Source organism: Mustela lutreola, chromosome 1, assembly GCF_030435805.1.
Source record: "Mustela lutreola isolate mMusLut2 chromosome 1, mMusLut2.pri, whole genome shotgun sequence".
NCBI lineage: Eukaryota > Metazoa > Chordata > Mammalia > Carnivora > Mustelidae > Mustela > Mustela lutreola.
In genome coordinates this window covers 119563265-119589855 of record NC_081290.1, presented here as the reverse complement: position 1 = coordinate 119589855, position 26591 = coordinate 119563265, and the positions used below count along the sequence as shown (strand labels likewise).

General features: G+C 41.5%; 1 protein-coding gene across 1 annotated transcript in view; it reads left to right on the top strand.

Moving 5' to 3' along the window:
- PKD2 (polycystin 2, transient receptor potential cation channel) overlaps positions 1–26591 on the top strand; it is a 61912-nt gene that overhangs the window by 11762 nt on the left and 23559 nt on the right. The window contains exons 3-6 of the mRNA XM_059173237.1: positions 14125–14258; positions 16620–16870; positions 21193–21417; positions 23742–23970. Of these exons, the coding sequence (XP_059029220.1) occupies positions 14125–14258; positions 16620–16870; positions 21193–21417; positions 23742–23970 (839 nt within the window). The remainder of the gene's footprint in view (positions 1–14124; positions 14259–16619; positions 16871–21192; positions 21418–23741; positions 23971–26591) is intronic.

Below are 26591 nucleotides of genomic sequence, written 5' to 3'. Positions count from 1 at the left end.
GCACCTGAGTGGCTCAGTCAGTTACGCGTCTGCCTTCGGCTTAGATCATGATCTCAGGGTCCTGGGATCAAGCCCAGAGTTTTCGGGCTCCCTGCTCAGCTGGGAGCCTGCTTCTCCCTCTCCTTCTGCCCCTTTGTTCCCTTGCTCAGTCTCTCTCTCTCTCTCAAATAAATAAATAAAATCTGTAAAAAAAAAAAAAAAAAAAAAAAAAGAAATATTTTCTGAAGATTGGGATTAATATACCAAAAGACCCTAGGATACTGTCTATCATATAAAGAATAGTAAGAGCAGAATTCCTCCCAGAGATAGTTGACAATGGCTGAATTGTTTCATCAGTAGATTGTGGGTTCAAACTGTTTGGGCATTCTTTTGAAGCAACTAAGTGCCCATCAAAACCTATTTTCAATCTTATCAGTGTTAGTTCTAAACCCCTTTGTCTTTAAAATTAGTCTGATTAACCCAGAGGAGAGAAATAACATGGGAACTAGGTAATCCCACTTCCTCTACAGTTTAGAATTTATTCTTTCGTGCAACCTAATAAACTGCCATGAATCCACCATCACCATCAAAGTACATACTTAAATATGGTTACTGTTAAAATAGCAACAGTATTTCTTGGTGTGACTTAGATGCTGAATTTAAAGAAGGGGATTAGTAGTATTGCTAAAGATCGTTGGAAAAGCCTAACAAAGTCTTTGGTGAATCTATGATAAAAATACATTTGCCTCTTCTTCTTCTTCTTCTTTTTTTTTTTTTTTTTTTTTTGCACTCTACATTAAATTTTCTCAAATTTCCTGTTTAGACATAATAATGGAAATCCTAAGAGTTGGTTGAGTTAGCATCATAGAAATGTGGTATTTCTACATGTCAAAGAAATAGATAAGATGAAAAGGCAGAAAACAACTCTAAAGAATCCTTAGAAAAAAATATTACATAGGATTAATATTTTAACATATTTATAACCCACAAAGCACTGAGAAAAAAATATCACGTCCCCAGTAAATATTGTACAGAGTAAAAAATATAATCAATTAGTGCAAGAATGTCTTTAACCTTAAACTCACTAGTGTCCAAAGAAGTAATGAAACTGGAGAAATGAACAACACAGTCATAATACTATAATACAGCATGGTATGTCCTAGGGCGGGAAGAGCTCTTATAAGAAGAGCTTTTTATTTTTATTCTCCATCTTTTTATTTATGAAAAAAGGAGGCTTGGTTTTGTATTCAAAAAAAAAAAGAAATGAATAGTATCAGATCAGCACATTGTATACCTTAAACTTACACAATACTATATGTCAGTTATATTGCAATGAAAAAGAAATGAATATTTTATTTTACTTGTAAAAATCTTGCGAAGATGATTGTCTAATCTAAAGATAGTTTCCCTAATTGCAAGAGAATTCATGCAGATGAACTGTTGATAAACTAGGTCAAGAAAGTCAAAGTCCGGGGGTTAATCATCACATTGATGGAAAGCTAATTCAATTTCCGGTGACAAACATTCCAACAGCTTCCCACAGCAAGCACATTTAGTCTGAAGATCACAGCTTGCAGCCCATGGAAAGTAACTTTTAAAGACTGCCTATGGCGAGAAAGCTGTCTTTGAAATTGAACAAAACTACAGTGCCTCAGTGCCATTAGACCACAGATTGGTTGACATCTTTTTTTCTTTTTTTAAAGATTTTATTTATTTATTTGTCAGAGAGTACAGGCTGGCAGTGGCAGGCAGAGGCAGAGGGAGAAGCAGGCTCCCTGCAGAGCAAGGAGCTGGATGCAGGACTTGATCCCATGACACTGGGATCATGACCTGAGCCGAAGGCAGATGCTTAGCGAACTGAGCCACCCAGGTGCCCCCCTCACCTTTTTTGACATCTTTTTAGATCTTTTAGTAGGGTTCCCAGGCACTGCCTCCAAACTGCTGTCTGAGACCAGATTAACCCAGGTCACTCTTCCATTGAACATGCTATAATCCCCTCCCTTTCAAGATGAAGTTTAAAACCATTGTATAATAAAGCGCACTTCATTATTCCGTCTTGGCTTACTTCTTCACACCAGCCATTTCCAATGAATACGTGTTAACTTCAGCCCCATCAGTCCACTCTGGGTCTCAGAAAGGCCTTGGCCTACTTGGTTGTCCCCTTTTCTTGGGTCTGCTCAGCTCTTCCTCATCCCTCAAGATGAGCTGGAGAGGTAGATCCATCGAGAAGTTTTATCCACCAGGCCCTCCCCTGAGCTGTGGTGAAATCCCGAATCCGCCTCAGCCAACCACACTCCCCCAGGATTGTCAGGCTAGCTCATGCATCCGTGTCCTTCAGCACTGGGAGGGAAAAAGGGGTCCTGTTAGGTGCATCTCAAGAGATGCCACATGGATGTTCTTACTAAATGTTGACATTTCTTGTTTTCTGTTTCTTAGTCCTTCTTGCTCACCATCCCGGAACTGTTCCTAATAGGACAACTGCAAGAGTTCAAGCCTAATCATTCTTTGAATTATGTGTATCGCTTTGTATTTGGTACATTTTGTTTATAGAGTCTCTTCAAATATGTGTTCTTATTTTATTTCTATCGTGTTTCTGTGAGGATGTGGGACAGCACAGAGCTAGCAAAGGACATCAGCTTCCCGGTCAGGATTATGGCTTCATCTTGTGGCAGATGGCTTTGGAATACTGGATTCTACTGTCTTTACGTCTGGCATATTTATAATTATGGAGGCATTTTGATTTCGTCTTTGGCCCAAGAATTATGAAGAGAAAAAAAAATTTTTTTTCATTTCTAGATGGCTTGGTTTATCTCTGTGTTTGCTTACTCCTTTTTAAATTAACTTTCTGCATTTGTGGTTTTAAAAATACTGCTTTTTCATTTTTTGTGGGGGACTTTTTGTTATTCTCTGTGTTTCTGTTTGTCTTGTTACACTGGAAAATTCTTTGCTTTCCTTCTTTTTTTTTTTTCCTTTGCTTTGCTTCTTTTAATTCTAATGACCTGGAGTTTTGGGGGTACAGTCCTCTTTGTTTTTAGTCTTTGAGCCTACATTTTTTTACAGCAATATTAAGGATAAAATAGTGTCCATTGCTTATTTTGAAATGAGGCTTTTTTTTTTCATTTTTGTTTTTCTTTTTTTTTACTATTTTTATTAAAATAATATTATTAAATAATAATATTTATAATAATAATAAATAATTAAATAATGATGTATTATTGTTGTATTAAATAATAATGTATTATTTGCCCCAGGGGTACAGGTCTGTGAATTATCAGGCTTACACACTTCACAGCATTCACCATAGCACATACCCTCCCCAATGTCCATAACCCAACCACCCTCTCCACACCCTGCTTCCCCCAGCACCCCTCAGTTTGTTTTGTGAGATTAAGAGTCTCTTATGGTTTGTCTCCCTCCTGATCCCATCTTGTTTCATTTTTTCCTTCCCTACCCCCCAAATCCTCCACTCTGCCTCTCAAATTCCTCATATCAGGTAGACCACAGGATAATTGTCTTTCTCTGATTGACTTATTTCGATAAGCATAACACCCTCTAGTTCCATCCATGTCATTGCAAATGGTAAGATTTCATTTCTTTTGATGGCTACATAGTATTCCATTGTGTATATATACCACATCTTCTTTATCCATTCATCTGTTGATGGACACCTAGCTTTTTTTCCCATAGTTTGGCTCTTGTGGACATTGCTGCTGTAAACATTTGGGTGCACATGACCCTTTGATTCACTACATTTGCATATTTAGGGTAAATACCCAGTAGTGCTATTGCTGGGTTGTAGGGTAGCTCTATTTTCAGCTTTTTGAGGAACCTCCATGCTGTTTTCCAGAATGGCTGCACCAGCTTGCATTCCCACCAATGGTGTAGGAGGGTTCCCCTTTCTCTGCATCCTCGCCAACATCTATCACTTCCTGACTTGTTAATTTTGGCCATTCTGGCTGGTGTGAGGTGGTATCTCATTGTGGTTTTGATTTGTATTTCCCTGATGCCAAGTGATATGAAGCACTTTTTCATGTGTCTGTTGGCCGTCTGGATGTCTTCTTTGCAGAAATGTCTGTACATGTTCTCAGCCCTTTCTTGATTGGATTATTTGCTCTTTGGGTGTTGAGTTTGCTGAGTTCTTTATAGATTTTGGACACTAGCCCTTTATCTGATATGTCGTTTGCGAATATCTTCTCCCATTCTGTCAGTTGTCTTTTGGTTTTGTAGACTGTGTCCTTTGCTGGGCAAAAGCTTTTGATCTTGATGAAATCCCAATAGTTCATTTTTACCCTTGCTTCCCTTGCCTTTGGCGATGTTTCTAGAAAGAAGTTGCTGCAGCTGAGGTCGAAAGAGGTTGCTGCCTGTGTTTTCCTAAGGATTTTGATGGAATTCCTGTCTCACATTGAGATCTTTCATCCATTTTGAGTCTTTTTTTTTTTTTTTTTGTGGTGTAAGGAAATGGTCCAGTTTTATTCTTCTGCATGTGGCTGTCCAATTTTCCCAACCCATTTGTTGAAGAGACTGTCTTTTTTCCATTGGACATTCTTTCCTGCTTTGTCGAAGATTAGTTGACCATACAGTTGAGGGTTCATTTCTGGGCTCTCTATTCTGTTCCATTGATCTGTGTGTCTGTTTTTGTGCCAATACCATGCTGTCTTGATGATGACAGCTTTGTAGTAGAGCTTGAAGTCTGAACTTGTGATGCCACCCACTGTGGCATTCTTTTTCAACATTCTTCTGGCTATTCGGGGTCTTTTCTGGTTCTATATAAATTTTAGGATTATTTGTTCCATTTTTTAAAAAAAAACTGATGGTATTTTGATAGGGACTGCATTAAACTATAGATTGCTTTAGGTAGCATAGACATTTTCACAATATTTGTTCTTCCAATCCATGAGCATGGAACGTTTTTCCATTTCTTTGTGTCTTCCTCAGTTTCTTTCAAGAGTACTTTATAGTTTTCTGAGTACAGATTCTTTGCCTCTTTGATTAAGTTTATTCCTAGGTATCTTATGGTTTGGGGTATAGTTGTAAATGGGATTGACTCCTTAATTTCTTTCTTCTGTCTTGCTCTTGTTGTATAGAAATGCAACTGATTTCTATGCATTGATTTTATATCCTGACACTTGACTGAATTCCTGTATGAGTTCTAACAGTTTTGGAGTGGAGTCTTTTGGGTTTTCCACATATCATATTGTATCACCTGCAAAGAGTGAAAGTTTGACTACTTCTTTGCTGATTCGGATGTCTTTTATTCCTTTTTGTTGTCTGATTGCTGAGGCTAGGACTTTTAATACCATGTTGAATAGCAATGGTGATAATGGACATCCCTGCTCTGTTCCTGATCTTGGGGGAAAAGCTCTCAGTTTTTCCCTATTGAGAATGATATTCGCTGTGGGTTTTTCATAGATGGCTTTGATGATATTGAGGTATGTACCCAATACGCCTACACAGTGAAGAGTTAATCAAGAAAGGATGCTGTACTTTGTCAAATGCTTTTTCTGCATCTATTGTTCTTGTCCTTCCTTTTATGTTTGTAGCCTATCACATTAATTACTTTTGTCCTTTCTTTTATGTTTGTAGTCTATCACATTAATTGATTTGCAACCTTGCAGCCCAGGAATAATCCCACTTGGTCGAGGTAAATAATCCTCTTAATGCTGTTGGATCCAGTTGGCTAGTATTTTGGTGAGAATTTTTGCATCTCTGTTCATCAGGGATATTGGTCTGTAATTCTCCTTTTTGGTGGGGTCTTTGTATAGTTTTGGGATCAAGGTAATGATGGCTTCATAAAATGAGTTTGGAAGTTTTCCTTCGATTTCTATTTTTTGGAACAGTTTCAGGAGAATATGTATATATTCTTCCTTAAATGCTTGGTAGAATTCCCCTGGGAAGCTGTCTGGCCCTGGGCTCTTGTTTGCTGGGAGATTTTTGATGACTGCTTCAATCCCCTTACTGATTATGGGTCTGTTCAGGTTTTCTATCTCTTCCTGGTTCAGTTGTGGTAGTTTATATGTCTCTAGGAATGCATGCATTTCTTCCAGATTGTCAAATTTGCTGGCATATAGTTTCTCATTGTATGTTCTTATAATTGTTTGTATTTCTTTGGTGCTGGTTGTGATCTCTCCTCTCTCATTCGTGATTTTATTTATTTGGGTCTTTTCTCTTTTCTTTTTGATAAGTCTGGCCAGGGGTTTATCAGTCTTATTAATTCTTTCAAAGAACCAGTTCCTAGTTTCATTGATCTGTTCTACTGTTCTTTTGGTTTCTATTTCATTGATATCTGCTCTGATCTTTATTATTTCTCTTCTCCTGCTGGGTTTAGACTTTCTTTGCTGTTCTTTCTCTGGCACCTTTAGGTGTAGGGTTATGTTGTGTACTTGAAACCTTCCTTGTTTCTTGAGAAAGGCTTGTATGGCTATAAACTTTCCTCTCAGGACTGCCTTTGCTGTGTCCCACAGATTTTGAACAGTTGTGTTTTCATTTTCATTTGTTTCCATGAATTTTTTCAACTCTTTTTTAATTTCCTGGTTGACCCATTCATTCTTTTTGTTTTTTTTTTTTTAATATTTTATTTATTTATTTGACAGACAGAGATCACAAGTAGGCAGAGAGGCAGGTTGGGAGTGGAGGGAGCAGGCTCCCTGCTGAGCAGAGAGCCTGATGCAGGGCTCGATCACAGGATTCTGGGATCATGACCTGAGCCAAAGGCAGAGGCTTTAACCCACTGAGCCACCCAGGTGCCCCAACCTATTCATTCTTTAGGAGGATGCTCTTTAGCCTTCATGTATTTGAGTTCTTTCCAACTTTCCTTTTGTGATTGAGTTCTAGCTTCAGAGCATTGTGGTCTGAAAATATGCAGGGAATGCTCCCAATCTTTGGTACTGGTTGAGAACTGATTTGTGACCCAGGACAGGATCTATTCTGGAGAATGTTCCATGTGCACTCTTGAAGAATGTATATTTTGTTGCTTTGCAATGGAATGTTCTGAATATATCTGTGATGTCCATCTTAAGGCCTTTATTTCCTTGTTGATCTTTTACTTGGGTTACCATTTTAGTGAGGGGGGGGTGTTAAAAGTCTCATGCTATTATTGTATTATTGTCAATGTCTTTCTTTGATTTTGTTATTTATTGGTTTATATAGTTGGCTGCTCCCATGTTAGGGGCATAGATATTTAAAATTGTTAGATCTTCTTGTGGGAAGACCCTTTAAGTATGATTTAGTGTCCTTCTCTTCTCTTATTATAGTGTTTGGCTTAAAATCTAATTTATCTGATGTAAGGATTGCCACCCAGCTTTCTTTTTAATGTCCATTAGTATGGTAAATTGTTTTCCACCCCTTCACTTTAAATCTGGAAGTGTCTTTGGGTCTAAAATGAGTTTCTTGAATACACCATATTGATGGGTTTGGGTTTTTTTTTTAATTCATTCTCTTACCCTCTGTCTTTTGATTGGGGCATTTAGCCCTTTTACATTCAGCGTTATTTAGTGCCATTTTATTCCCTGTAAGGTGACTGTTACTGTATATTGTCTCTGTTCCTTTCTAGCCTACTACTTTTAGGCTCTCTATTTGCTTAGAGGACCCCTTTCAATATTTCCTGTAGGGCTGGTTTGGTGTTTGCAAATTCCTTTAATTATTATTTGTCCTGGAAGCTTCTTACCTCTCCTTCTATTTTCAGTGATAGCTTAGCTGGATATAGTATTCTTGGCTGCATATTTTTCTCATTTTATGCTCTGAATATATCATGCCAGTTGTTTCTGGCCTCCAGGTCTCTGTGGATAAGTCTGTTGCCAGTCTAATATTTCTGCCATTGTATGTTACAAATTTCTTCTCCTGAGCTGCTTTCAGGATTTTCTCTTTGTCACTAAGACTTGTAAGTTTTACTATTAAATGATGGGGTGTGGACCTATTTTTATGGATTTTTGAAGAGGGTTCTCTGTGCCTCCTGGATTTTGATGCTTGTTCCCTTTGCCATATTAGGGAAATTCTCTACTATAATTTGCTCCAATATACCTTCTGTCTCTCTCTCTCTCTTTCTTCTTCTGGAATCCCAATTATTCTAATATTGTTTCATCTTATGGTATCACTTACCTCTCGAATTCTCCCCTTGCAGTCCAGTAATTGTTTGTCTTTCTTTGGCTCAGTTTCTTTATTCTCCGTCATTTGGTCTTCTATATCACTAATTCTCTCTTTTGTCTCATTTATCCTAGCAGTAAGAGCCTCCATTTTTTTATTGCACCTCATTAATAGCTTTTTTTTATTTCAACTTGGTTGGATTTTAGTTCTTTTATTTCTCCAGAAGAGTTTCTCTAATACCTTTCATGCCTTTTTTGAGCCCAGCTAGCACCTTGAGAATCGTCATTCTAAACTCTAGTTCTGACATATAACCAATGTCCGAATTGATTAGGTCCTTAGCCATTGGTACTGCCTCTTGTTCTTTTTTTTGTGGTGAGTTTTTCCACCTTGTCATTTTATCCAGATAAGAATATATGGACAGAGAATAAAATACTGGAAGGGTGGCAAAGACCCCAGAAAAATGTATGCTAACCAAATCAGAAGAGAACCAAAACTTGGGGGAGAAGAACGGAGGAAAAAGAAATAAAAATTTAAAAATTTAAAGTTATAGGGGCGCCTGGGTGGCTCAGTGGGTTAAATCCTCCGCCTTCGGCTCAGGTCATGATCCCAGGGTCCTGGGATTGAGCCCCGCATCAGGCTCTCTGCTCAGCAGGGAACCTGCCTCCCTTCCCTTCTCTCTGCCTGCCTTTCTGCCTACTTGTGATCTCTGTCTGTCAAGTAAATAAATAAAATCTTTTTAAAAAATTAAAAATTATATATATATATATATGACTGGTGAATAGAACAGAGCCATCCACTTCATTTTGGGTGTATTTTGGTCTCTTAGAAGATACTACCTCCCAAAGTTTTAAATAAAGGAAAACTTACATATATACAAAAATAAGGGTAAACCCGATGAAGGGGTGGAATATGACTGTAAAGGTGAAAATTTTTTAAAAATTCTAAAAAAGAAATTGATAAGATAAGTTGGTTGGAAAAAGAGGAAAAAAAAAAAGAGGAGAGAATGTGCTCAGGCTGGGGACTAGAACAAAGCCATGTGGTAGATTAGGGTATATTTTGATCTATTAGAAGAAATTGTATCCCAAAACTTTTTAGGAAAAAAAACCTATATGTATATAAAAAATAAGATTAAATACAGTGAAGGGATAAAATATGAGTATGACAATGAAGGTTTAAAAAAAAATTTTTTTTTTAGAAAGGTCTTATTTAGATAAACTACTTAAAAATGTTAAAAGAGAAAAGAGGAGAAGTTAAAAAATAAGGAAAAAAGCAAAATTTAAAGAAATTTAACTTTGCAAGACTAAAGAATCACGGGGGAAAAAGCCATGAATTCTATGCGTTGCTTTCCCCTAGCTCTGGAGTTCTGCTGTTCTCCTTGATAGGTGAACTTGGTCTTGGCAGGATGTTCTTGCTGATCTTCTGAGGGAGGGGCCTGTTGCAGTGATTCTCAGATGTTTTCGGCCAAGGCAGAATTGCACCGCCTCACCAGGGACCGGCTAAGTAATCTGCTTGGGTTCACTCTTGGTAGCTTTTGTTCCTTGAATGCTTTCTGTATCGCTTTAGAGGATGGGATGAAAATGGCAGTCTCCCAGTCCCTGGCCTGGAGGAGCCAAGAGCTCGGGGCCCCACTCCTCAGTGCACCCTCAGAGATAAGTAGTCAGTCACTCCTGTCTCCCTGGTCTCTGTCTGCACTCCAAGCTCACCTGGCCTGGTACTGAGCATTTCTATCTCTGGCACACAGCCTTGTTTGGAGTCTCCAAATCCAGCAGATCCCTGCTGCACAGCTCCTCCTAGAGCAGAAAGGTGTTTCCCTGGACTTGCCACTTGTGGGGTCTGTGCTCAAAAAGCAGTGAGTGGCCCAACTGTGCCTTGGATCACGGTTTAAGGTGACCGCAAGCTGAGAGCTCACTCCTCAGCTCCATCTCTGGAGCCAGCTTCCCTGCTCTGATACCACACTCAGGCACCCCCGACATTTCTGTGACCCCATGGGACCGGAGACCACACTGTCCCTGCAAGGGCTCTGCTTAGCCTCTGGAGCGATGTCCCTCAGTGGAGCAGACTTCTAAAAGTTCTGATTTAGTGCTCCATTGCTCCGCCGCTTGCCAGGAGCCACCCCCTCCCCCCATGGTCTATCTTCCCGCTGCTTCGGATTCATTTCTCTGCACATCCTACCTTTCAGAAAGTGGTCAATTTTCTGTTCTTAGAATTGCTGCTCTTCTTCTCTTAGATCTCTTGTTGGGTTTGTAGGTGTTCAGAATGGTTTGATAACTATCTACCTGAACTCCTGGGATCTGATGTCATTTCAGTCTGCTTCTCCTCCATCATCTTGCCTCTCTGATCTGAGGCACGTTTTTAAAACAGCTTTATTTATAGTGCATACTGATTAGTTGATGATGCTGTAATATTTTTTATTTGCCTTATTTTATGGCAAAGGGAACTTGGAAGTTAAGACAAGGGTTAAATAGTAGAAGAAATATATACACATTGGACATATATTTCTCCTTTAGCTTATATTTTTTAACATTTTCCTCCTTTCTATTCCTCATTTAAGGTTATCTATTTCATCCTGTATTTTTTTTCTTCATGATTCATATCATTTAAAGAGTGAATGCTATTTTCCAAGTGGGCTTTCTCCATCTGGGACTGAAGAGAAAATAATTTAACAGTATTTGTATTACTGCAAAATGTCTTCACATACATTTCTCCCATTAAACTATGCAGAAGCCCTAGACATTATTTTTTTTTTAAAGATATTTATTTGCCAGAGAGAGTGCATGCATAAGCAGGGGGGAGGGCAGAGGCAGAGGCAGAAGCAGGCTCCCTGATGAGTAAGGAGGCCCATGGGATGCAAGTCTCCATCCCAGGACCCTGGGATCATGACCTTAGCTGAAGGCAGCCATTTAACTGACTGAGCCACGCAGGCATCCTGCTCTATATATTATTATACCCGCTTCCTTATAGGTGAAACTCAAGCTCAGAGAAGTATTTGAGATCCCAAAACACCAAGGCCTACTATCACAACCACAGAGGCAGACATTCTTGATAAAGCAAAGCTGAAACTCAAACCCAGATCATTCTGCTTCCAAATCCTGGGGGTGCTTTAGCTACAACCTACTTGGACTCATGGTGCAGATGATGCCTGGAATGTGTGGCACTGGCACTCAGAGATATCCCATGGACCAACCCAGGACTTAGCACAAGGGAGGGACTGAGTTAATATTGATTGAGTTAATATTGAGGGACTGATTGAATGTATTAGAATAATCATCCCTTCAAAGCTAGATGACATTGTTTCTCTGGATGCCCAACAGATGGTGCTAAATAGCCAAGGGAGTGCATCACTTCCCTTTTAGTGAAGGCTTGAAATTTCATACAGGTCCTGAGAATTTCAAAAGCAATCGATACTAAAAATATAGGAAAACAAAAGAGTTACAATTTTTAATCAGTGGCTCAAATACTTATATTTGTGTATAGATAGAACTAGCATAATTTATAAAGCAAAATCTTTAAATCATTTGTCATAATTTTTTTTAAACAAATAAAAAAAACCACACAGGTAAAGCATTCGGAATCAATCAATCCAAAGCAAATTTTAATTTCAAGTTAATTGAAAAAATCAGCTTAGTAATTATTTATTAGGTTTTGGGGATCCTTCCCTTGTCCTCTTTTGCATGATATCAGCTTTGTTCCCTCAGTTGTCTCTGGATCCACAGAAAGCTTTCCTAGAGTTCATTGTACCTTGCCCATCCCTCTGTGGGAGCTGAGCGAGCAGTGCTGTTCCCAGGGAAGCTTATTGGCTTTTCTTCTTACTGATGGAGATCACACCTTGCTTATCTTCTTAAGTACTTTATCTCATAAATGTGAATGGATTAAGTCTAAGCCCCTAACTCTGGCCCAGTTGAAGAGGAATGTTCTTATCCTTATTTGTGTGTCCTAGGGACAGGGAGGAGAGAGAGCCTAACTAAGGGGACAGGAAAACATTCCTTCCCCTCCTGATAGAGCACAGAAGCCTCATGACTGTGTGTTTGATCCATTGACTGCTCAAGGTAGACTCTAAAACACACTTGGGTTTGAATCACTACTGTCTACTCCTCTTTTTAAATGATTTTCTCTGCTGCATAGGTGGGGACGAGATTTCACCCAGTAGCACTTTATCTCCAATTCATATAATACAAGGTTTTAAAATGCATTTTATGATGCTTGAAGATTATTACAGAGTCAGCTAAGTATTAATCACCCACTGGATGTTGAGAACAATGGTTAAAAGAAGAGTAAAACCTCTGTGGTCGACAGAAGTATAAGAGAGAAGTATTTTCCCTTGAAGCTTTTTGTCAGTGAGAGGGATCATAGCATATTGTACATGCAATCGTTAGCGTCCAGTGTAAGACAGCCCTGATAAAAGCACTGAAATTTTTAATAGATATGTTAGAGCAACTGATTAAGGAGAAAGAACCATCATTATTGGACTCGTAAATTTCAACCACTATATTGGGCAATTTTTAGTTACTAGTTACTAGTTTTTTGTTGTTGTTGTTGTTGTTGTTTTAATTTTATTTATTTATCTGAGAGAGAGAGAGATCACAGGTAGGCAGAGAGGCGGCGGGGGGCGGGGGGGAAGCAGACTCCCTGCCTGGCAGAGAGCCCAATGCAGGGCTTGATATCAGGATCCTGAGATCATGACCCAGGCTGAAGGTGGAGGCTTAACCCACTGAGCCACCCAGGCACGCCTACTAGTTACTGTTCTTATGTACACACCCAAAACTCCCATGGGATAGCTAGTTATCCCCCTCCTACAGAAAAGGAAACCAAAGCTCAGAAAGTTTAAGCAGCTTGGGGCACCCAGGTGGCTCAGTCAGTTAAGCATCTTACTCTTGATTTCAGATCAGGTCTTGATCTCAGGGTTGTTGAGTTCAAGCCCCTACTTAATAAAAAGCAACGAAAAGAAAAGAAAGTTTAAACAACTTGCACAGGCCACATAGTAAGTAGCAGACACGGCCAAGATCCAACCTCTGATCTCCTGTAACCCACTACGCCTATAAATTATCTTCCCATCTCCCTCTGGGACCAGAATGGGCTGATGTAATCAGCAAATTTCATGGCAGGGGTGTAGCTTGGCTTTAGAGGGTTCTGTAGAAGATATGATAGGTAGATGGGAGGCAGATGTGTCTGTGTTCGCATTCTGGAAGGAAAGAGATGGAAAGCTCAAAGTGGCAATTAAAGAACATTTCCTGAAGGGACTGTTTCCCCTAGTGGGAGGGTTCTGGGAACCTGCAAGGGGAGTGAGGCCCTCGAAACAGTTACCACCACCAGACCTGAGGGGACAAGGGAGCGAATGGCATGGCATGAACCCAGTGTGGCTGCGGGAGCGGAGATTTCCCCCAGCAGCTATGGCCAAGCTTAGAGGGTGCCCTGCCAAACTGCATCCAGGTGGTGGAGAATAGAGTACAGGTAGAGGAAGCAAACCCAGCCTCGCTCTTCTCAGGTCCCTGGATTTCCCGCTCAGCCTCCTCTGGGCCAAATACATGGGCAATCCAAGGGCAAGGGAGCTCATGTGGTACAGTCTGTAGTGGTCAGCCTCAAGGTGCAGAGCAGAGAAGAATGGAGAAGTGATGCAGAACAGAGAGCAGCCGCCCGCGTTATTGTAGGGAGCGTAACAGTGTGTGCCCAGCCGCAGGACAAGGAGTGCAGCATGGCCTCTGTAGGCGCCTGTGCAGAGCAGCCTCACCGTGTGGAGGGGCTGATCCAGGAGCAGCCTCACTGCGTGGAGGGGCTAGAGGGGGTTGGGGGGTAAGGTTGAATAGGCCCATCCCAGATGTCAAGTAGAGGCGCTTGATCTTAACTTCATTCCCTGTAGTGAGCCAGTTTTGTTTCCCATAAGCCAATGTGAATTTATTTCTTTTATAAACAAAGAAAGAAGAGCTAGGGAGAGATCCTAGAAGAATGGTAAAAGGAAGGAAGGCAGGGGACGCAGCAGAATGTTTGTGGCTACCCACCTGCCCACTGGGAGTGTGCAAGTGAGTGTGCGGGTTTCCCCACAGGGTTCACATGACTTTTTCTGTGTTCCAGTGACCTATGGGATGATGAGCTCCAGTGCGTACTACTATACCCGGACAATGTCACAGCTCTTCCTGGATACCCCAGTGTCCAAAACAGAGAAAACAAATTTTAAAACACTTTCTTCGATGGAAGACTTCTGGAAGGTATTTGCAGATGGCTTTCAACGTACCTGTTTACTGTTGAAAATTGTTCATTGAGTTTCATAAATTTAAGTCAGCAGTATCCATGTGTAGGACCTACTTTGTGATGCTGTATGAGGTGAAGGCTATGGCGAGGTGTTAGGCTGAGAACCATGTATGTGTCTTGCACCCTGTTGTGTGTTTCGTACCTTCCTGCCTTTAATCCCAAGCAACCATACGAGGCAAGGGCTCACATTACACACTGGTGGTAGGTGAGGGATGAGGAGTCATTCAGCTTGCTTACACATGATCAGCGAAGGAGAAAAATGGCCTTGTTTCCAGCCTGACAGGCACTTCCTCTCCCTAGTATGTAATTCACTCAGTCATTCATGATTCAGTAAGTGTCTGTTGAGTATCTCCTAGGCTGTATGGCCTTTAAGGGCAAGATTTGGTTGTTTTGTCTTGCTTTGGGTTTTGGGTTTTTTTTTTTTTTTTGTCTTTTGTCTCTTTGTTAATGTTGGCATGTAGCCTAGAACAGCGCCTGATACAAGGCAGGCACGTTCTTTTAGAGATCGTTAATGTGAAGTTCAACCCAGGCCCTTCCCAGATTGTCAGAAAATCCAACATGGTAACCAAGGGTAAATTTTGAGTGATACTGTAGGAGAAATGTTAGACTGATCTGGGAGGTATAGTGCTCAGAACCTAAGAAAATCAAAAGGGAAACTGGAGAGGAAAGACTTGTTTCTTCCAGCAGAGATGCTTTCTAAAGCTCTTACTGAACCCTGGGGTCAGAGCTGGTGGTTGTAAAGATAGAGGAAACCGGACCATATGAACCCATTAATGCTGACACCTAAAAATACTTGGCATCCAAACCCCGCCTCTCCCAGCCTCAGCAAAGCAAATCAGTTGTTCTCTACTGATTATCTAATAAGGATAAGACACTGAGAAACAGCTTCTTCTCCCCTAAGACAAACTAATGAGAGACTTCTCCAATATGTACAGTTCCATGGCAATGAATGCCAAGCTCGAAAAGCAGGGGCAGTGGCAGCGGTGGGGGACACTTACAGAGTTCACTATAGGCCACAATAATCCAGACACTTGGAAGGAACCTAGATGTCCATCAACAGATGAATGGATAAAGAAGATGTGGTAGGGGCACCTGAGTGGCTCAGTGGTTAAGAGTCCTCGGCTCAGGTCATGATCCCAGGGTCCTAGGATCAAGCCCTGCATTGGGTGCCCTGCTCCACAGGAAATCTGCTTCTCTCTCTCCCTCTCCTCTTGCTTGTGTTTCCTTTCCCGCTGTGTCTCTGTCAAATAAATAAATAAAAATCTTTAAAAATTAAAAAAAAAAAGTGTGTGTGTGTGTGTGTGTGTGTGTGTGTGTGTGTTTTAGAATACTATGTAGCCATCAAAAGAAACAAAATCTTGTCATTTGCAATGACATGGATGTAACTAGAGGATAGTATGCTGAGTGAAATAAGTCAATCAGAGAAAGACAATTACCATATGATCTCTCTGAATCAAGGAATTTGAGGGGTAGGGCTGGGGGGTGGGGGGGTTATGGAGAGGGTGGCTGGGTGATGGACATTGGGGAGGGTATGTGCTATGGTGAGTGCTGTGAGATGTGTAAGCCTGATGACTCACAAACCTGTACCCCTGGAGCAAATAATATATGTTAATAAAAAATAATAATAAATAAAAAAATAATCCAGACACTTAAATGATCCACCAGATGGCAGACTGGTAACCAAAGTTAGTTTTTTTCCTCCCCAGACAAGTTTGGAACCGGGATTATGTAGGACGCTGTGGGGTGTTTTGTTTTGTTTTGTTTTAAAGATTTTATGTATTTATCCAAGAGAGAGAGACAGGGATCAGAAGCAGGCAGAGTGGTAAGCAGAGGGAGAGGGAGAAGCAAGCTCCACACCGAGCTGGGAGCCCGGTACGGGGTTCCATCCCAGGGCCTTGGGATAATGACCCCAGCTGAAGGCAGACGCTTAATCGACTGAGCCACCCAGGTGCCCCCAGGATGCTGTTTTAATAAGGGAAAGTAAAATTGTTCATACTTGTGGACTTATGTGAATCCCCCCACACACACACCTTTAGTCCTAGCATAAAAATCTGAGTTGCCCTTTGTTAAGCACCTACTGGTGACCAGGCTAGCAGCCATGCAGAGGATGGATATTATAGATGCAGGAACCTTGGCTCAAAGTTGGATCCTGCTCAAGGCCTCACAGCTGGCAAGTGACAGAACTGTCACTTGTCACTCTGCCGTGTTTACAGAGTTCCCAGACTGTTGGTCATGCAAACATTCCAGGAAAGAGCAAAACAGCCATTAAGCTTGGGGCTCTTCAAAAAACTTTTCCACAATGTTTCCTTCACTTTCAGTTCACAGAAGGTGCCTTACTGGATGGGCTTTATTGGAAGACTCAGCCCAGCAACAGAACGGAAGCTGACAACCGAAGCTTCATCTACTACGAGAACCTCCTGCTAGGGGTGCCACGTATCCGGCAACTCAAAGTCAGAAATGGGTCCTGTTCAATCCCCCAGGACTTGAGAGATGAGATTAAAGAGTGCTATGATGTCTACTCGGTCAGTAGTGAAGACAGGGCTCCTTTCGGTCCAAGAAATGGAACTGCGTAAGTATCAGTGCCCTGGCTTCTCATTCACTCCTTTGTTCATTCATTCATCCTCTAACCCCTTAACCGAGGAGAATGTGCTTTAAGTGAGTCTTCAGTGCTTAGACTTAAGACCATGGCCAAATTGGCCTTTGGTTTCTCAGGTTTTTTCTACTTTTTACCCCCTTTGGCTCCTGCATACGTATTTTTCAAAAGGCTAAATTGTTGACCATATGGCCCCCAAGAAGGCAGCTACCTGGGCCTTTGGAGGTTTCTTTGAAGATGCCTGAATCCTTTTTTTCTAGATCCGGGGATGACATTCACTGGGTTGTTACTGAGAACTGGTCTGGTGTGGAAATTCTCATGTTACTAGCATTTGCAAATACATTTTGGTTCAAAGTTACAGGTATTTAAAGTGTATAATAAGCTTGTGAGGCAGTTTTGTGTCTGGTTGAAAGCCTGTCCCCTCAAATGTGTGGATTCTGATTTTGAGTAGGTATTGTTCCTGTGCATATTGGCACGGATTTTGGATGTTCTTTTGTAACCACACCTATAACATCTTGTGTATTAAGGGAGGATAGTCATTATTTTTAGAATTACTGCAGTTATTATAAAGAAATAAGAAGAATGCTCAAGCTGTCCCAAGGTGGACCTCTTAGGGTCATTGCCCCTGGGGGAATCACTATGGTTAGAATTATCTTCTACACTTTACTAATTAATTCTGTTAGTTCATCTAGATCCCTCTCTTGAACTGAGACAGCCAGACCCCAGATTTGTTCATAGACAGTGGGGCAGCCAGCCTTCCTGTGATCAGATTTCTTTGTCTGTCATCCAGTGGATATCTTATTCAGGACCAGAGTCCCTAAGGAACACACTAAGTAAAGGTCAGAAGATTCAGCATAAAGGGATCAAATCATCCCAAAATATGTTTTGTCCAGGTTTAATATTTTACTTATTTCATATCATTAATAAGAGAAGTAGATGCAGCCACTTACCAGATGCTATTTAAGAAGGGATTTCATGCATTGTCTCATCTGCTTTCACAAAACAACCTGAAATACGTGTCATCTCTATGTTGTTGGTGAAAAAACTGAGGCTAACTTACCCAAAACGTCACAGCTCACAAACGGAACCATGCTGGGATTTAACCAGCTTGACTCCAAAACCCGTGATTCTTCCACTAAACCACATTGCTCCTTCCATAGCAATTACACTGTTGAGGTGTCTCTTGGTCTCCCTCAGCTCCTCGTCAGTATTCAGGCTTCAGGACCACGGGGACTATATTCCATTCGCTGCTGTATTCTTACAGCCTTGACCGCTGGCTGGTGTCTAACACTGCTCCGTAAATACCCACCGGGGCATAGATGGGTGCGTGATTTCCACTACAGGATGGACCGCCGTGGATCCAGACCACCCCTTGATTCTGCCCTATTCTCAAGTTACTCCCATTTCTCCTTCCGTTCAACTCCACAAGCGTCTGGAAAGAGTAGCCTTTACTTGCCACTTCCATTCCCTTACCACTGATTCACTCCTTAAAGCTTAAAATTTGTGCTTCTGACATCTCTCTTGGAAGCCACCAGTGGATTTGTTGAATTTGCCAACCCAATGACCAATTCTTTTCTTTTTTTAGAGATTATTTATTTATTTATTAGAGACACAGCAAGAGCAGGAACACAAGCAGTGGAAGTGGGGGAGGGAAAGCAGGCTTTCCCCTGAGCAGGGAGCCGGATGGGACCCTGGGATCATGACCTGAGCCAAAGGCAGATGCTTAATGACTGAGCCACCCCGGCGCTCCCCAGTGACCAGTTCTTGATCTTCACCCCATCCAACCTCTGCAGAACTCGGCCATGTTGATTGCTCGTTTTTTTGACTTCTGAGTGTGACACTAAACTTGGGGTTCCCTTCATTCTGTAATGCCCCTCTTAACTCTCCCACTTCTCTCTTATTCCCGGGTTCTGTATTCAGATCTCTAGATTTGCTTTCTTCACATTCTTGCCCTTGGCATTCCAGTGACTTCCTCTCTCATGCCCGTTTGATAATTTATTGTTTCTTCAACAAGTATACAGAGTGTTAACATGTGCCAGCATTTTCTCAGTGAAGTCTCCCTCTTCTAGAAACACCCTTGGTGCTGGCTGGGGTAACAAAGCAGCAGGAAACAAAACAGAAACAAATTCCCCGTCTTTACAGAGCTTATGTTCTAGTGACAGGAAACAAAAGCCAAATCTATATCCTACCTTTGTCCTACCAGCTCCTTTGTGTTATCCAAAAAGAGAATCTCCATTTTTTCAGATGTCCCTTCTCCCTCGCTCCAGCTTCCAAGTCAGAGGCCACGTTCTGCTGACAGTCTGTCCATCCTTCCTGTCCGTCATCCTGTCCTCCTCTCATTGCTCTGGCTCAGGCCTCATCGGCTCCTCTGAGTAGTTGCAGCCACTGCTAACTGAGCTGTGTCAGTGTGCAGGACCACTCCCAGGCTCAGGGGAGCACCGGAAGGATTCGCAGTGTTCGTCATCCAGTCATGTTCATGGTTAGCTTCAACGCAATGAAAGGATAAAAGCAAAAGCAGCAGAGGGTCCAGGCACATGGGGGAAGGTTTGGAGGAAACAACACGCAGGCTTCCAGAAGCCCTCTCCCAGCGGAGTCACATAGGACACGCTGAATTCCTCCAGGAACAAGCTGTGACAACATGTATGAACTGTTGTGTGTCAGAGAGGCTCATTAGAGACTTGGTGCCCGAGGTAGTCTCCGGCTGCTGGTCACATAGGCGGCCACTGCCTGGCAGAATGCCAGACTCCCAGAAGGCAGGCAGTCGTTGGGCATAAGCCACTGTGTTTGTGCTGATGGTCTAGGCACAATCACTCTTCCTAGTCACTTAATGTTTTTGTTTTTGTTTGTTTGTTTGTTTTAAGATTTTAGTTATTTGAGAGCACACACCTGTGAGCCGGTTGGGGTGGGGTGGGGGGATGGGGCAGAGGAGAGGGAGAAGCAGCCGGCCAGACAAGTTGGTCAGATAAGTTTCGTATCCGCGTAGGGAGTCTTTTATCAAGTTGCAGATGCCAGCCAAGGTGCAGCCTTGCCAGCGGGCCTTCCTAAGGAAAAGCGGTCTTAGACCTGCTGTGGCCACTTTTTTTCGACATGTGAGCCTCCTGTTCTCACCACTCCAGTCTTTCCTGCTGCCACCAGAGGAACTCTGTTCTGTGCCTCTCAGAAACCTTCCCTCCGTAACCCCTTCCCCCACAGTCTGATCACTGTCTACCTTTCAGCCTTCTTCCTTCATGTATGTGAGCCGACCTCAGCTACTAGCCGGGTGCCTTGTACTTCCCCCGCTCCCTCCACCTCTCCCAACCCCCTACTCCCTGCCTCAGGCTTGAAAACACCCTTCCCATCCACTGGTGCCTGCCTGAATTCTGTTTACCTTTCACAGCCCAGGTCCACTGCAGCTTCTTCCAAAAGCTTTCTCTGATGCACCTTCCCTGTCACTGGATGCCTGGACAAGAACAGCTTTCCTCTGATTTGCCTGAGAAATTTCCCTTTCTTCTCTTGGACATCATCCATCTACCTTGTATTTGAATTTTTTCATGTCTTTTCTCTCCCCGCTTCCTATAAATGAGCTGGAATGGAACTTGGTTCATCTTTATATCCTCATTAATGCCAGAGAGGCATCTGGTTCCCAAGAAAGCCTCTGCCAATACTTGTGGATTAAATTCCCAAATGCCCTGGAAAGCTTGGGTGGCTCAGTTGGTTAGTGTCAAACTCCTGATTTCAGCTCCAGTCATGATCTCAAGGTCCTGAGATCGAGCTGCATGTTGGAATCTGCACTGGTCCTAGAGCCTGGTTAAGAATTTCTCTCTGTCTCCCCCCACTCCTTCTGCTCCCCACCACTCTCTCTCCCCCTCTCAAGTTATTTAGTTAATTAATTAATTCCCAAATGCCCTGTGGAGTCTTGTTTGGTTCAGTTGCCATTAGTGGTACTTGATGAACTTGTCTGCAATTTTCTCTGAGAGCCTAGAGTCATCTAGCTCCTAAGTATAGTTACCCACATAGACTGAGTGCTAATAGCACAGATTCTAGAGACTCTGGCTTGGTGTGGGATCCTGACAATAACCTCAGAAGCTGTGAGATTGAGTGGACCTCACTAAGGTTCAGAGCCCTCATTCCTAAAATGGAGATAATAAGTGTATGAGAGTTAAATAAAAAACACAAAGCCCCCCACCGAGCATGTTACCCAACTTGATAAGACTTAATTTGATTTATTACATACTCAGTTATGCGGGAAACCAGCTGTCTTTGTAATTGCCGTTAAGTGTTCCACTGATTGTTTTGTTTCCCTTTTGTCTTTTAATTAGTTGGATCTACACAAGTGAGAAAGACTTGAATGGGAGTAGCCACTGGGGAATGATTGCAACCTATAGCGGAGCTGGCTATTACCTGGATTTGTCAAGAACAAGAGAGGAGACAGCGGCTCAGATTGCCAGCCTCAAGAAAAACGGCTGGCTGGACCGAGGAACCAGGGCCACTTTTATTGATTTTTCGGTATACAACGCCAACATTAACCTGTTCTGTGTCATCAGGTGTGTACCAAGGGCACTGATCCCTCCCATGTCTGTGTACTTGTAGGTACATCCCAGTCCTGAGAGAGACCAGGAAACCATTGCTGCTTTTGGCTAAAAGAGAATGCCGAGGGTCAGAGCCAATAGCAAGTGAAGGGGGAAACCAAAGGCTTACTGGGATAAATATATTTGGTGCAAGTGAGTTAGGATCCTAGAATATTATGAGTTGGGAAGAAACGTAAGTCTGGTCCAAGTTCATCCCAAAGCTGAAACCTTCCCAGAAAAAGCACCGTGTTTTGTATCTATTCTTACTTGTTGTAAGATGATGGGTGCTCTATGCTCCTTTACCACGACCTATGGCCATCAAACCTCCACTCCTTTCCAAGTTTCCCACTCTCAGATGATACTGTTTAAGAACACAAGCACAGCCGTCAGGGGCTATGCCTGGGTTCAGGAGGATACCCAGGTATCTGCTTACACACAAGATTCACCAAAGGCACATAAAGTTCCTTCTCAGATCCTGTGACATTGCCATCCTGATCACTCTGGTTAGCAATGAGAAAACTGACAAAAATCCTGCGGACTTGTCTGGAGCCTTGTGTTCATTTATTTACTTATTTGGCAAACATTTATTGGACCCTTAGTATGTGCGAGGCACAGTTCTCAGCTCTGGGGACACCGCAGTGAACAAAGTAAAGATCCCTCGTCTTCCAGAGCTTGTGCTCAACCAGGAGGAGATGGATACTAGACAATAAGCAAAAGAAACGAAATAATAAAGTGGTATATTAGAAGGTATATGTAATAAGGTAATATAAAAAAGGAAAAAAGTAGAACAGGTCCAGAGGGATCCAGAGTTCATCCCCCTTGACTCCTCTTGGTGAACGTGTCAGCAACACCCAGACGTAGCTGGCATGAATTTCTTGCACATATATTTACCAACCAAAAAGAAGTATAAATTCTCATACTTACCTTATTTTGTGATTATTTTTGAGGCTAAACGCAAGTCAGCTTTACATGGCCAGTTGGATTTTTCCAGACCATGTATTTAACAACTTTTGAAGGAAATAGTATCATATAAGTCAAATAAGAGTTATTACTAGAAGTGAATGAAAACCGAATGCAATTATTATTGAACTTTTCTTCGTGATTTCAGTCTGAATAGAAAGAGGATAAAAACAGGCACTCAACTGTGATTGACATTTCAGGGAATTTCTGTAGAAGGCCCTGAGTATGTCTTCCACGTCCTCCCCATACTTTACAAGTGAATATCGTCAAGGCGATTATTTCATTTCTCGATGCTGCTATGTTTCTGGAGGGGCTGACAGACACAGGGCCAGAGCAGGACAGAGAGAGGACTTGGCGCACAGAGGCTACTTTCTGCCCTTCCTTGACCAATTCTAATTTGCCCTTGTCTCTGCCTGGACCTGATTATTGCTCATGCTTAGGTCCTAGACACTGGGGCTCCAGGTGCTGCTACCAGTCCTGCAGAGAGAGAGACGGTTATACCTACTAGTTGACTGAAGGTCTTTTGAAAGTCTTAAAGTGAAGGAGCTAGGTAGTCTATTTCTAGTTTGATAGGAAAGCTGTACCATTAAATGAATCATTTAACTTTCTCACTGTGACACCTCCAAAATGGGAATTTGTCAAGAAACATCCTCACTTCAACTATACTAAAACACTAAACATCAGTGCCATCAGAATGAATGTAAAATATGTTACTGTTTCAGACTGTCAGACGTTTGCTGAGCACCTATTAACTATAAGGCTCTGGGAAGGGTAAGAAGAATATCCCCTAGGACAAATCATTCAGTGCTAGTTAGGTGATACCAAATGAATGTAATAGAAACACATACACATACACATACATACATGTACATCCACACACACATGTACACATCCACACACAAACACATATCCTGCTTCTCAATAGGCCATACACATTTGAATGCATGAGTTAGATTTCTTATGTTCTTCATTGCCTAGTTGAATTACTTGCATTTAACAGAAGTCCTAGAAAGGCTTGTTTGCTGATTAGCTTCTACATTAAGGAAAAAAAAAACCTATAGAGCATTTTGAGCAGTATAAATACCAGAAAAGTAAAGGCGAGAGTGAGAAGGAATAATCTCTTTAGGAGGATTTGGGAAGCCTTGTTCCCTTTGGGGGCACAGAATTGTACAAGTGTGTAGTTACTAGCTGTGATAAAAAATATTCTGCACCAGCCTGGGGTGACTTGTAGTTACAGTTTGAATCCCGTATGAGTGCAGGGACAGACTAGACAGCTGTCCCTTCCTGGCTGCGTCCATGTTGTTGTTGTTACTGTTTTAATTGTTCTTATTGCAACGCAGGTTATTGGTTGAATTCCCAGCAACAGGCGGTGTGATTCCATCTTGGCAATTTCAGCCTGTAAAGCTGACCCGATATGTCACAACTTTTGATTTCTTCCTGGCAGCCTGTGAGATTATCTTTTGTTTTTTTATCCTTTACTATGTGGTGGAAGAGATCTTGGAAATTCGCATTCACAAGCTACACTATTTCAGGAGTTTCTGGAATTGTCTGGATGTTGTGATCGTTGTGGTAGGTTTGAGAACACCACCGAATTCCCTCCTCTGTTATAAAAACATGTTAATTAGAGTCCTTGATGTATCTCCTCAGTACTGTGGATCCTGATATTCCTGAAGGAGAATCTGAACGTTTTGCTCTGCTGTTTCAATTTCAGTGTTACTAATTATTTTTGCGTTTTGCACAAGAGTAACCCTTCTGAATATAGAAGCAGAGAATTGTTTACGTTAAGTTGTCAGTTAGCCACACTAATAACAAGAATAACTTAGTGGGGGACCTGGCTGGCTCAGTTGGAAGTGCATGTGACTCTTGACCTCAGGGTCATGAGTTTGAGTTCCATGTTGGATGCAGAGATTACTTAAAAATTAATGAACTAATTATTTTTTTTAAAAAATGAGAGATCCATATGTGCTGATACAGCAGGAGTTCTAAGACATTAAAAGAAAGAAGAAGAACTTAGAAATTCATATTTGTCTTTGGCATGCCATGGGAGACAGGGAGAAAAGAATGTTTTGTTTATTCTTTTTTTGTTATTGTTAATGATATTTTTTTCCAACTACTAGCAAAAATCATTTTGTATGTTTCTGCACATGTGTAAAGTTATAGTAAGAAAAAACATATTGAAGATATTTGGGGTGGCAGAGAACGCCTCCCTGCAGTTTGAAATTTCCTGCAAATAGTCCAGTGTACAAAATACCAGTGAGGGACCATCAGGGTTTTCTGTATCAGGTACAAGAAATCAGAAGGCAATGAGGAGAGAGCCGAGACTAGGACACCTTGTAGATCTGCTATCTGCCCTTGACTTTATTATAACATCTTACACTTGTTCAACATGGTTTGCCTTCCGCATCATCCTCGTCACTTTCTTCCAGGGTCCCCACTGCAGACATGCATTTTTGCCAATCTTTCTCCCTTGACCAAGAATGCATAATCTTTTGCTGAGTCCTCTTACACACTGAAGCACATAAGGACATGCTTAATTGTCACATGCCTCAAAGTCCATCCTCCCCACTGTCCGCTGACAGAGATGCCCCCCGAAGTCTCAATAAGGGGTGCATTACCCTATCAGGTTTCTGTCTTCTGTCACCCTACTTCTTGGCCATTACTCTTCTCCTGCCCCTAACAACCAAAAATTCATCTGGGCTTTGTGAAGCGTTTACATCAAGCCATTATCAAATCATCACTAGAATTAGCTGGCAAAATATAGAAAATGTGTTCTGAAATATATTATTGAGATGTTTTAAATATAGGAAAATGTTACTTACATGTGAGTAAAAGAATGCTCAAGACATTGAAGAGAACTATACAGATCTGTACTGCGTGACGATAACATTAACTGGAGCAATAATTTAATAGTAATTGCTAAAGCTTTAGAAATGGTGTGTGTCAGACACAGTTCCAAGTGCTTTTCATATCCAGATGTACACTGAGTTCTCAGAGTAACCTTAGCCACTCTGCCATTGCCTTTCAAGCTACATGCCTATGTAATTCAGAAAGAGCTTTTACTTAAAGTAAAAGTTCCTATAGAATATCGGGTAGAACCCATTTGGCCCGGATGCATTCCGAAGGGCGTCCCTTCTCTCATGATGGCTGTGTAACATCACGCCGTTCCTGGAGGTAAACTCTTCATCCCCAAATTCTCAGTATATTAATAACTGTAACAAAGCAATTTCACCATTTAGGGAGGCAAAGAAGGCAAGGATACTGGAAGTAATTTTTCAGAATATTTCTGTACTGCATGATGGAAGAGTGTGGGTCCATACACATGAAAATTATTCTAGAAGACAATTAACGTTCGGAACTCTAACTGCCTTTTTAGTTTATATGGATGTATTTATAGTTAAGTCATTGAGAATAACGGTGAAAAGGTGAGTGTGAGTGTGATATTATGCTAATTAATGGCAGGTTTGTTTGGGTTTTAGCCAAATACCTTCAATATCAGCAAAAGAATAGTCAGTCGGTGGCCATCCGCCTTTTCGATTATGTACCTATCAGTGAAAACTTTAATAACACACCCTAATGTATTCCATTTATTCATAAACTGTGTTTGTGTGTGTGTGCGTGTGTGTGTGGTATAATAGGTACATTTGTGAAAACACACACAACATAGAATTTGAAAGATTGGATTCAAAAAATACAAATAGAACTCTTAACACTTTCTTTCTACTTGGATAGAAGTTTTCATATTTTCTTTTCACACCCTAGGGAATAGCCTTGTACCCACTTCAGAGAAAATAGCTGTTGATATCATGGAATTTGAGGGTAGTTTTTTGGCTCAGTTTTGCAAGTATTTCTTTGAAAACTTGCTTTATTGTTCTATTGTTCTTTTTTCTTTCTTTTTTTTTTTTAACTCTCTGTACTGCCAAGACAACAATTCAGACAGTGTGCTTTTATAAAGAATAAGGAAAGGCTACTGGAATCCTCCTTCTCCTTTGAAACCTTCAGACCCAGCAGAAATAAGGGCACGCCTTCTGCTCACCCTCCAAAATAAGCCCTATGCACAGGACCTTCAATCCCATGAAAAAAGCAAAGGCATTTTTATCAGGCTAAGGCACACCTGAAACTTGAAAATTAATTCTACCCTAAATATAAATATAACATCTTGGAATCACTTTGAAATCATTTTCCCTGTTACC